This window comes from Phycodurus eques, chromosome 3, assembly GCF_024500275.1.
Source record: "Phycodurus eques isolate BA_2022a chromosome 3, UOR_Pequ_1.1, whole genome shotgun sequence".
NCBI classification, from domain to species: domain Eukaryota; kingdom Metazoa; phylum Chordata; class Actinopteri; order Syngnathiformes; family Syngnathidae; genus Phycodurus; species Phycodurus eques.
The window spans coordinates 23,044,724-23,056,873 of NC_084527.1; the positions used below are offsets into that span (position 1 = coordinate 23,044,724).

Here is a 12,150-nt window from a genome sequence, read left to right on the forward strand (position 1 = left end):
GCTGGACACTACCACCAGCTTTCGACTTTTGTTTTTGTTTCACAAGAGGAAACCCCGCGTCAGCTTACCGAGGAAACTCAACTAACTAGCTAACTAACTAACGTACAAACTGGGAATATAATCACGTGGTAAAAAAAATCTGTTCTTCAGTTGTTGAATAATTCTGCTATCTAAGTGACCTGTGTGGTGCAGACAACTCTGGAAATGTAGTTGGTTACAATTACAAGTTACCCTGTTGAAAATGTAACAGTAGTGTAACTATTTCAATTACTTTCTTGAAGTAATATACATTTGAGTTGGTTTTTTTTTTTTGTTTATTTATTTATTTTTTTACATTTGAATTACTTTTCTTAATTTTGAATGAATGCATCCTCAGGATCCTTGGACGGTTCTGCTAAGAATGTATATTAAAACCATAGCTCATTATTTTGGAAGTAACCACGTTTGTTCTTTACGCAAAACATGATGAAAGGTAAATACATAATAAAAATGTGTTCATCGCTTTGTATCTGTACAGCATCTTGAAAATATGATACCATGTTGACCTAACTACAAATGTGGACAATTTAGACCAGTGGTCCCCAAACTACGGCCCGCAAGCCGGATACGGCCCTGCTCCACATTTGGCCCGGGCCCCTGAACAATACCAGAGACGCGTTATGATTTTTTTTTTTTTTTCAGTCTGGCCACACGATCGAGACTAATACACGCATAGAACGTGACATTCTATTCCACCCTTCTGCAGTCTGTGCCCCTATCTGCAACCTCCCCCTCAGAAAAAAAAAATCCTAGACTCGCCCCTGACAGGAATAATGGCAAAAAGATTAGGTGGGCGGTATTTAACCTGCAGTGGACAAACGATAATTTCGTTGTTCAATGCAAAAGCTGTTTGTCTCATCTGTCGAGAGGCAGTGGCGGTATTCAAAGAATACAATCTGTACCGACACTATGAATGCGGTCACAAAGACATGTATGATGTCACAAAGACATGTATGATAATGCGGTCACAAAGACATGTATGATGTCACAAAGACATGTATGATAGCTTTCAAGGCCAAATGTGAGCAGACAAACTCTCAAAGCTAAAAAGTGGACTGTTAGCTCAGCAGAATACATTTGAACGTATTCCCTGACTTTTGTTTCTGTAAAGATCCCGGAAAGGGTTATTGATATTTGGTAATGTGTGGCTTTTCTCGAAAACAACATATGTTTACCTTTAGGCACCCCTGCGATCGTCACACTTTCTCAGCAGAATACATTTGAACGTATTCCCTGACTTTTGTTTCTGTAAAGATCCCGGAAAGGGTTATTGATATTTGGTAATGTGTGGCTTTTCTCGAAAACAACATATGTTTACCTTTAGGCACCCCCTGCGATCGTCACACTTTCTCTGTTACAAACTGCCCCCCATCAGAGAAAGGAAAAATTATTTGGCCCTCACAGGAAAATGTTTGGGGACCCCTGATTTAGACAATATCACTTCATACGACATAACAGATTAGTGAATCTTCCATTTAAAAAAAAAGTCTTAAATTATCAAGATGAAACTGCTAGAAAGCAATGTTTTTACACTTTTGAATACTTTTATGTGTTCAAAAGTGTAATTATTAATCATCCATCCATCCATCCATCTTCTGAGCCGCTTCTCCTCACTAGGGTCGCGGGCGTGCCGGAGCCTATCCCAGCTGTCATCGGGCAGGAGGCGGGGTACACCCTGAACTGGTTGCCAGCCAATCGCAGGCCACATAGAAACAAACAACCATTCGCACTCACAGTCATGCCTACGGGCAATTTAGAGTCTCCAATTAATGCATGTTTTTGGGAAACCTTTTCAAATCTCAGACGAACTAATAGACTGCACCACAAGGTGGCGCTTCGAGGTCATATTTGGAAAAAATGTGTTATGGTGGGGACTAAGGCAGAATGGCACATGACCAGAGAGAGCCAATCACAACTATTGGCTTGAGAAGCCGTAAGTGATATGAAAAAAAATAAATAAAAAATAAAAATCTGAGCTTCAGCAGATATTTTTCAACTGTAACTAAAATTGTAATTATGGAAATTTCCAAAAGTAATAAATTTAATTACACATTTTCTCACAGCAAAGTAATGGATTACAATAGCATAATTTTTTAAATTATTTAATGTAGTTAAATGTACAGTTGCTCCCCAACACTGTAAATGACAAGCTAACAAATCAACTCAAACACAACTACATCTCATCTCATAAATTAATCTTTTACTCAGTTATTGAGTAATTTTGCTCACTAAAAAACAATTACTGATCAACAGAGTAACTAAGTAAGTAACTCACTAAATAAACTTGTTTTGGAAAACATTTTGCTGTTTTCAGCTAATTTTATAGATGTGCTCAACACACGTTGATTGGGTTTTACAAACAGAGTAAAAACAGTAATAGCACTTTGTTTTTTAACAAACAGTACTTTCAAATCCTGAACAGAGCACTTTTAGCAATTTCGTACACACGTTCTTTGGATGATTGTTCCAGTTGCGAAAGCATCGTTCAGGTACAGGACCGAAATTCAAGCATTGTAGGTATTGTCAAATATCGTCACGGCGGAAAAACATTTCTGAAAACATTTTGTCATGTTTAGCTATATTTTAGACAGACTAAACACATGTTGCTCAAGTTTTACCAAGAAAGGACTTTAAAACTTTTTTTTTTTTTTTGGGAAAACAAAACGTTAACAGTACTAGTTTTTGTATAAACTATGCTGCACACAGATGGAATAGGTTGCCAACAGAAGCGGCGTCAACCCAAAGTGTGAATGTTTTTAAGTCTAGAAAACTTCTTTGTTCTCATGCTTTTTAGAGCAATTCGATTTTTAAATGATCTTTCTTGCACTGTATGCCGTTTTTATTGAATTTTGATTTTTCTCTTTGATTTGAATGCTTATGAGCTGTTTTTCGCTTTGTTTTTTAAATGCTTTTAATCATGTAAAGGTTACCTTGTGGATGAAATGCGCTATATAAACACATTTGCTTTGCTCTTCCTTACAAACCGTACTTTCAAATCCTGAACACAGCTTTTGTTAGCTATTTTTTTACACGTTCTTATGTCGATTGTTCCTTCCGTCTGCATCCAAACTGCAAACAAAGTTTGATAGTTGAGTGTTGTCACATTGGAATTATATTCTGGAAAACATTCAGTTTTTTTCAGCTAATTTTATAGATCTGCTAAACGCCTTGATTTTACAAAAATGTTTACCCTTGGATTGAGTTTTTTTTTTTAAAGTGTGTTTTTTAGTGTTTTCGCACACACCTTCTTTGGTCAAAAGTTTGGGTAGCAAATCAAGAGTCCAACCTGCAAACCAAGTTTGCACCGTCATCAGTGGAAAACATTTGGCAGTTTTCAGCGCGTTACTGAGCTACGGGTGTGCGTTTTAGCAAGGACAAACTCGCGTTGCTAAATCAGGATTGAGATTTACAAAAACAAAGTTTGATTAAAAAAAATGTGAATACATCTTTTTTCCCCAGAGAACAACGCTTAGTAGCGCTCGTTTTCGTACTTTAGAGCTCACGTTGTTCGCTAGATTGTTCTGGTTCCTAAAGCACCGTTTCAGTCCGGGTGAGTTGACCATTGTCACATTTGAACCTATATTAGAAAACATTCAGACATTTTCAGATACATTTATGGATGTTTACAAAAAAAGTTGGTTTTTTTTCTTCAGAATACAAGCACTAATAGCGCGATATTTTGCACAAAGTGTACTTTCAAATCTTGAACGGAGCGCTTTGTTAGCCTTTTCGTGCAGGTGTTCTTGGAGCCGAAGCGTCATTGACGTCGGCGTCCAAAGTGCAAACCGAGCTGTCAGTTCGTCCACTGCAGCCTGTCAGCTCGCCGCCTCATGTCCGGAAACTCCAGACCCCGCCGCCCACCCTCCCACCGCTCTTTTGATGCAGCTCGGCAGAAACGATCCCCCAGTCCCAAAATTGGCACCGAAGCGCCTTCTCTTTATGCTGGATGCATACCCGCAACATCCACCCTGGCGGCCGAGGTGATGACTTTGTAACGTGACCTCTCCCACCATCTGAAAAGCCCCAAACAGCAGCGGCCAGGAAAAACAGGTCTGGGCAGCGGGGCGACTTATCAGAGTCTCGGGCATTCGTCGTGGCGGTGGTGACCCGGCCCGACCCGAGCCAGTTAAACAGTGATTGACGACAGCTGATTAGCAGGTCGGCTATTGCCCGTCGGTGCCCTGTGTGGACACAGGTGTTAAAACAAAGTGTACCACTATATCATCCACGAGTGTGCCATCTAGTGGAATTGGGGCTCAATGTCCAACAGAGGAACCATTCAATACCGTTCTTTTGCTCTTTTGGGTGTCACTTGCGCGTTGCTTCCCTCTAGCGTGCGACTTCAATAACTACATCAACAAAACAGGCTCGCAGCCAGATTCCTTGAAGAATTTCGGCGATTTTACGTTTGCGTCCAAATTTGTAACGTTTAAGAGACTTGCCGTGTAACAATAAAACCATTCTATCATACTCTGTAAAAGTTAATTGAAAGACAAATATAAGTTAATTGAAAGACAAATAAGTAGCTCACAGTTACTTTTACAATTGATGCCTGACTTGAAAAGCGTATTTATAGTTGCCCCATTCGTTTCAATCGAATGAACATTCGGTGTGTGAAAATTGATCTTTATCCCTCGGTCTAGTTTTGGCGAAGCAAACCGACATTAAACAGGTGCACACGTGGCTACTTTAACACGACGAAGACAACGTCTCTCACTTTGAGGAAAAACAAATCCATCGGCGTGACTTTGGAGTCCAAATAATCCTCGTAGTCCTTAAAGCAGCTCACCGGGTCTCGTAAATGATTCGTTTGGCGAGACTCCATTTTGCCGGTGTGTTGTGAGGTTGCCGTGGCAACCACGGGACTTCTTTTTTTGCGACACTTTGAAATGAAGCGGAAGTTGCACTCAGCTGGACAAATCAGGAGGCCCCGTCATGGATGGGCGCTTTGAAAAACGCTCCCTTGAAATAATATGCTTGGTAAGTTGAATTAAACATTTCCTTTTCATATAATGTGGATTCCTAGACGTATTCAATTTATCTTGATGTATAATGATGGGCAAATGAAGCTTCTGGAAATAACTTCAACCAATTGTTTCGAAAATGGGTTCATTTCTTGAAACTTCAGTTACAGCGACCTCTCCTGGCGAAAAGCAAAGCTGCAGTGCATTTAAAACAGCTTCGCTTTGAAGAAAACAAGTCGTTGACGCACTCGCACACTGAATATGAATTCAATCAGACCCTTTCAGTGTAAGAGCGTCCAAGAATCCTAACACCCCCCACTTGTTCTTACACTGTACTGTACCAGTGGAGATGCTAATACTTCACATTCCAAACAAATAACTGTTTCAATCTTGCATTTTTGTAATAGGCTTTGTGAGAACATCTGCCACCATGTCTGTGGTTGAACAATACTCAAGAACAACCTTCTTATCCTATTCTATCATCCTATTCCAATTTCTTCCGGATTGTTTCAATCCATATAATGACTTGTTCAGTTTCCAAACTATTCTCCCACCTTCGTCGCATTTGGTTTCAAATCCTTTGGGTTGCTCTATATACATCTCTCAATCAATAAGAGCATGCAAATAGGGTTTATTGTTGTTTTAACACCCACCTGATCATCAAAGTACGTACAGATGTCATGTTTACAGTTGGAGAAAATGTCTCCTTGCAATCTATTCCTTCCACCCGATTGTATCCTTTTGCCACACATCGAGCCTTCTATGTTTCAGTCTCATCTGGTTTCTCTTTGATTGTGTAAACCCACCTGCACCCCCCATGTTTACCCTCTGGCAGTGTGGTCAATGTGAATGTGTTATTTTCCTGAAGGGAATCCATTTCCTCCTCCATAGCCTGAGCCCAAATGTTCAACTTTGGCGAGTGCATGGCTGCACTGTAGGTTCGTGGTACATTACACACCATCCTGTAACAGAAATCTACATTTCTGGATACCAAGTCATCACATTCTATTATACATCACACTTAATTTGGGCCAGCTGTTGATTGTTCTGTGGGAAGCATTTGCATATTGATGCTCATTTAATACTACAAGATTAAAGTATGATTTTAGCGGATGGAAAATTTTTTGGGGTTGATTTTATCGCAGAAGTCTTGGCCACTATGCATGGCAAACCAAAGATGTCTTAGATTTCTTTTGATCAAAGACAGCATCATTTTAAAGTCTTTATTTGTAAAATAAATGTCATATAAACTCTCCTTCATGCATACATTGCAAGCTTTTGTTATAAAATTGCAGTACAAAGAAATCTCACGTGCAATCATAATGTGTTAACATCATGGCAGACAGTCAGATTTACACTTTGAAATATAGAAGATCTAAAAAGGAAACAACCTTTCAAAGTCAGACATTTTTACAGGTTTTGTATAAAGGAGTATTAGGCCATGAGAAAGACAGAATACAATTATACTACGAGAAAAAAGTAGTAATATTACAATATTTATATACACATAAAGTTGTATTTTTTTTTAAGAAAAGTATGTTTTGAGAGGGAAAGTCAAGATAATGATTTTGGTCATATTTTTCACATAATTCTTTCCAAGAAAATATTACTATTAGACTTTTTTTTCTTGAAAATAATACAACATTGTTACATTATTATTTTTTATTGAAAATATATTGTGTAATACAACTGAGAAAATACAACTTATGCTGTAATATCCATCCATCAATCCATTTTGTATACCGCTTATCCTCAGTAGGGTCGCGGGCGTGCTGGAGACTATCCCAGCTGACTCTGGGCGAGAGGCGGGGTACACCTTGAACTGGTCGCCAGCCAATCGCAGGGCACATATAAAATAAACAACCATTCGCACTCACATGCACACCTACGGGCAATTTAGTCTCTTCAGTTAACCTACCATGCATGTTTTGGAATGTGGGAGGAAACCGGAGTGCCCGGAGAAAACCCACCCAGGCACGTTGAGAACATACAAACTCCACACAGGCGAGGCCGGATTTGAACCCGGGTCCTCAGAACTGAATAGAATATTAAAAATTAATAATAAAAATTCATTATCAAAAAATTCACAACTTTAATCTTGTATTATGATGACTTTTTAAAAAGAGACAGATTTTAATTGAGTAAAATGAACTTTTTTCCTGAAAAAAGATATTTTTTTCTCCTAAGTTAACAACTTTTCCCCTTTAAAAATATGACTTTAATCTATTCTGACAGTTTTTTCAATAAAACAGTACTTTAATCATGTCATATTACTCTTTCCCCCCCCCCTAAAAAAAGTAATGATAATAATAATACATTTTAATTGTATTGCACTTTACATACACATATCTTAAAGTGCTGCAGAGAATCAAATAAAAAACGTTAATTCAAAATTGATTGTGATTATAAAATTGTATTTACTTTAATCTTGTGATATTACAAAATAAATTCTAGAAAAAATTAACCTTGCAATAGTTTTCTAAAAAAATAATAAATATGTTTAGTGATATTACAACTTTTTTTCCTGAAATAAATACAACTTATATTGTGTAGTATTACTCCGCAAATACATAATGCAGCCCTATGGGGGGCACAAGCCAGTGCAAACTGTAGATCGATCCCAAGCCTGGATGAATGCAGAGGGTTGCATCAGGAAGGGCATCCGGCTTAAAACTTTGCCAAACAAATATGAGCGTTCATCTAAAGAATTCCATACCTGATCGGTCGTGGCCCGGGTTAACAACGTCCGCCCCCGGCACCATTAACCGGCGCCTGTAGAAATTCAGCTACTGTGGGTCGATGACGAAGGTAAGCTGGAAAGCGGGTTCTTAGGCAGAAAGTGAAGAGGGAGCACAGAGCCTAGAATTGAATGTGGGGACTTTGAATGTTGGGACTATGACAGGAAAAGCTCAGTAGTTGGTTGACATGATGATTAGGAGAAAGGTTGATATATTGTGTGTCCAGGAGACCAGGTGGAAAGGCAGTAAGGCGAGAAGTTTAGGGGCAGGGTTTAAATTATTTTAATATGGTGTAAATGGGAAGAGAAATGGAGTCGGGGTTATTTTAAAAGAAGAGTTAAGAATGTATTGGAGGTGAAAAGAGTATCAGATCGAGTGATGAGGCTGAAACTTTAAATTGAGGGTGTTGTGTATAATGTGATTAGTGGATATGCCCCACAGGTAGGGTGTGACCTAGAGGTGAAAGAGAAATTTTTGAAGGAGTTAGACGAAGTAGTTCTGAGCATCCCACACACACACACAGAGAGAGAGAGAGAGAGAGAGAGCGAGAGAGAGAGAGAGAGAGAGAGAGTAGTGGTTGTGCAGACTGTAATGGACATGTTGGTGAAGGAAACGGGGGTGATGAAGAAGGGATGGGTAAGTATGGCATCCAGGAAAGGAACTTGGAGGGACAGATGGTTGTAGACTTGGCAAAAAGGATGCAAATGGCTATAGTGAACACTTTTTTCCAGAAGAGGCAGGAACATAGGGTGACCTACAAAAGCGGAGGTAGAAGCATGAAGGTGGATTACATCTTGTGCAGACGATGTAATCTGAAGGAGGTTACTGACTGTAAAGTTGTGGTAGGGGAGAGTGTGGCTCGACAGCATGGTGGGTAGACGGTGTTATGTAAGATGACACTGGTGGTGGGGAGGAAAATTAAGAAGACAAAGGCAAAGCAGAGAACCATGTGGTGGAAGCTGAGAAAGGAAGAGTGTTCCTCTGCTTTTCGGGAAGAGGTGAGACAGGCTCTCGGTGGACAGGAGGAGCTTCCAGAAGACTGGACCACTACAGCCAAGGTCATCAGAGAGACAGGCAGGGGAGAGTACTTGGTGGCAGGAAAGGAGAGAAGCAGACTTGGTGGTGGAACCTCACAGTACAGACAGAGGGATAGAGATGGGAAGGATGTGCAGCAGGTTAGGGTGATTAAGGATAGAGATGGAAATGTGTTGACTGGTGCCAGCAGTGTGCTAGATAGCTTGAAAGAATACTTCGAGTAGTGTGGTGGAAGAGGAAGTGGCAATGATTAGTAAGGGGGAAGTTAGAAAGGCATTAAAGAGGATGAAAAATGGAAAGGCAGTTGGTTCTGATGGCATTCCTGTGGAGGTATGGAAGCATCTAGGAGAGGTGGCTTTGGAGTTTTTGATCAGCTTGTTGAACAGAATTCTAGTGGGTGAGAAGACGCCTGAGGAATGGAGGAAAGGTGTGCTGGTGCCCATTTTTAAGAACAAGGGTGATGTGCACAACTGTGGGAACTATAGAGGAATAAAGTTGATGAGCCACACAAGGAAGTTATGGGAAAGAGTAGTGGAGGCTACACTCAGGACAGAAGTGAGTATTTGTGAGCAACAGTATGGTTTTATGCCTAGAAAGAGTACCACAGATGCATTATTTGCCTTGAGGATGTTGATGGAAAAGTGCAGAAGAAGGTCAGAAGGAGCTACTTTGTGTCTTTGTAGATTTAGAGAAAGCCTATGACAGAGTACCTAGAGAGGAACTGTGGTACTGCATGCGGAGGTCTGGAGTGGCAGAGAAGTATGTTAGAATAATACAGGACATGTACGAGGGCAGCTGAACAGTGGAGAGGTGTGCTGTCGGTGTGACAGACGAATTTAAAGTGGAGGTGGGACTGCTTCGCGGATCAGTCCTGAGCCCCTTCCTGTTTGCAGTGGTGATGGATAGGCTGACAGATGAGGTTAGACTGGAATCCCCGTGGACCATGATGTTTGCAGATGACATTGTGATCTACAGTGGAAGTAGGGAGCAGGTGGAGGAACAGTTAGGAAGGTGGAGGCATGCACTGGAAAGCAGAGGAATGAAGATTAGCCTAAATAAGACAGAATATATGTGCATGAATGAGAGGGGTGGAGGGGCAAGAGTGAGGCTACGGGGAGAAGAGATAGCAAGAGTGGAGGACTTTAAATACTTGGGGTCAACCGTCCAGAGCAATGGTGAGTGTGGTCAGGAAGTGAAGAAACGGGTTCAAGCAGGTTGGAACGGGTGGAGGAAGGTGTCAGGTGTGTTATGTGACAGAAGAGTCTCTGCTAGGATGAAGGGCAAAGTTCATCAGACAGTGGTGAGGCCAGCCATGATGTACGGATTAGAGACAGTGGCACTGAAGAGACAACAGGAAGCCGAGCTGGAGGTGGCGGAGATGAAGATGCTGAGGTTCGCTCTCGGAGTGACCAGGTTGGATCAAATTAGAAATGAGCTCATCAGAGGGACGGCCAAGGTGAGAGGTTTTGGAGGCAAAGTTAGAGAGAGACATGGAAAAGGATGACACGCTGTGCCGACCCCTAATGGGACAAGTCGCCGCAAATACACTACTTTCATCCTCAATAACTACTTAAAAAAAGGTTTTTGATCTCGTCGATAGTACTACATTTTCCTGGGAAAAAAAGACAATTTTGTAGTATTACGTTTCCATCTGCTAAAATCATACTTGAATCTTGTAGTATTAAAACTTTTGCCACAGCAAAAATCTAACTTCAATCTGGTGGCATTATGATTTAAAATAATAACAATAAAATGAAAATCTAGTACTATGACTTTTTCTCAAAAAAATGACTATAATCTCGTAGTATTTCAACGACCACATCCCACCGCAAAAATACGACTTTAATGCTTCCTGTAATATTATGGTTAAAAAGATGAAGATTTTAATTTAGTAATATTCAAATTGTTTGCTGAAAAAAATACAACTTCAGTTTTGTCGTATTACACCCTTTCCCCTTGCAAAAATCACTTTTTTACTCTAGTAATCCCAAATAACACGAAAGCTTAGTCCTGTAAAATCATTTTTTTTCCCCTCGGGCAAAATCCGACTTCTTTCGTGAGATTCCGACTTACTTTTCTTGATTGTTCCGCTTTTCCCACCCCGGGAGTCTTTCCCGGCTGTTTGCCACCCGATCCAGCGACAGCTCGATACCTCATTGGCCTCTTTATCCTGGCGTTGCGCCTTCTGCGTGGAATTCGGCAAGGTCGTGACTCAGGATCATTGGCGGGGGACAGCCGCTGGTTAAAATGATAGTTTTGATGGACGGTATTCTTCTTGAGCCCCCTGCAGCTGTTTTGTGGAGGTGGGTGATGTCATGGAGCCGTAAAGACAGTATACAATATTTTGAAAATGATTGCACACTTTTTACATTTTTACACTCAGTTTAGCAATGGAAATACTAACATAAAACATTCGTAGATGATACACACAAATAACACTGTATCTTATTGTGGAATCAGTGTAACACTTTTTCAACCCGACCTGCTTGCACTCAGAGCTACGTTTCGACGCAATTGTCCTCTGATCTTTCCCAAATGCCGAGAAATCGGAATTAAACGATAAACGCCTTAAGTTAAGTTAATTTGGTTGAATCTTGTCATATTATTTTGTCTTGGACAAATACAGCTTTACTCTTATGATATTACAGGATTAAAATGAACTTTTTTATAAAATAAATGGAAATTACAAGATTAAAATAGTTGTTTTTTCGATCCGTATTCTTATTAGATTAAAATCAATCCATTTTCTGTACCGTATCCTCACTTGGGTCGCGGGCATGCTGGTGCCCATCCCAGCTGACCCTGAGGGAGAGGCGGTGTACACCCTGAACTGGTCGTCAGCCAATCGCAGGGCGCATATAAACAAACAACCATTCATTCCCACTCATGTTCACACCTGTGGGTAATTTAGAGTCTTCAATTAACCTACCATGCATGTTTTTGGAATGTGGGAGGAAATCCGAGTACCCGGGAAAAAAACCCACACAGGCACGGGGCGAACATGCAAACTTCAGGGAAAGGTGTTATACTACAAGATTCAATTTTTATTTTATCAGGAAAAAGTAGTAATAATGCTAGTTTTTTTTTTCTAACGAGAAAGTGGTAATTGTTTTTAGAAAAGGACCTAACGTTTTAAGATTAAAGTCAGATACATTTTGTTTTGTTCTGAAAAAAAGTTGTAATAAGCGATTAGTTTATAAGTTATTGGTTCATTAGTAATAATTGTCTGCTTTTCCAATCAGCGATCAGAACTTTTCCAACTTGGCAGTTTCCTGAAATGCAGCAAAATTCTCAAAGGACATATGGTAGCCAGCATTTAGACATTGTAAATCATAAATCCAAAGCAACTTTTTCTGAAACGTTTACTCGTTAGT

The 12,150-nt window shown here is 40.2% G+C and overlaps 1 protein-coding gene and 1 long non-coding RNA gene across 3 annotated transcripts in view; one reads left to right on the forward strand and one right to left on the reverse strand.

Annotated features, from left to right (window-relative positions):
* Positions 1 to 4,886, reverse strand: part of cfap299 (cilia and flagella associated protein 299) — a 78,787-nt gene extending 73,901 nt beyond the window's left edge. The window contains exon 1 of the mRNA XM_061672733.1: positions 4,757 to 4,886. Coding sequence (XP_061528717.1) covers positions 4,757 to 4,864 — 108 coding nt within the window. The 5' untranslated portion in view covers positions 4,865 to 4,886. The remainder of the gene's footprint in view (positions 1 to 4,756) is intronic.
* Positions 4,887 to 4,960: 74 nt separating this feature from the next.
* The window catches only part of LOC133400273 (uncharacterized), a 41,510-nt gene continuing 34,320 nt past the window's right edge, over positions 4,961 to 12,150 (forward strand). For both annotated transcript variants that reach the window (XR_009768323.1, XR_009768322.1), the window contains exon 1: positions 4,961 to 5,019. This is a non-coding gene — a long non-coding RNA (uncharacterized LOC133400273). The remainder of the gene's footprint in view (positions 5,020 to 12,150) is intronic.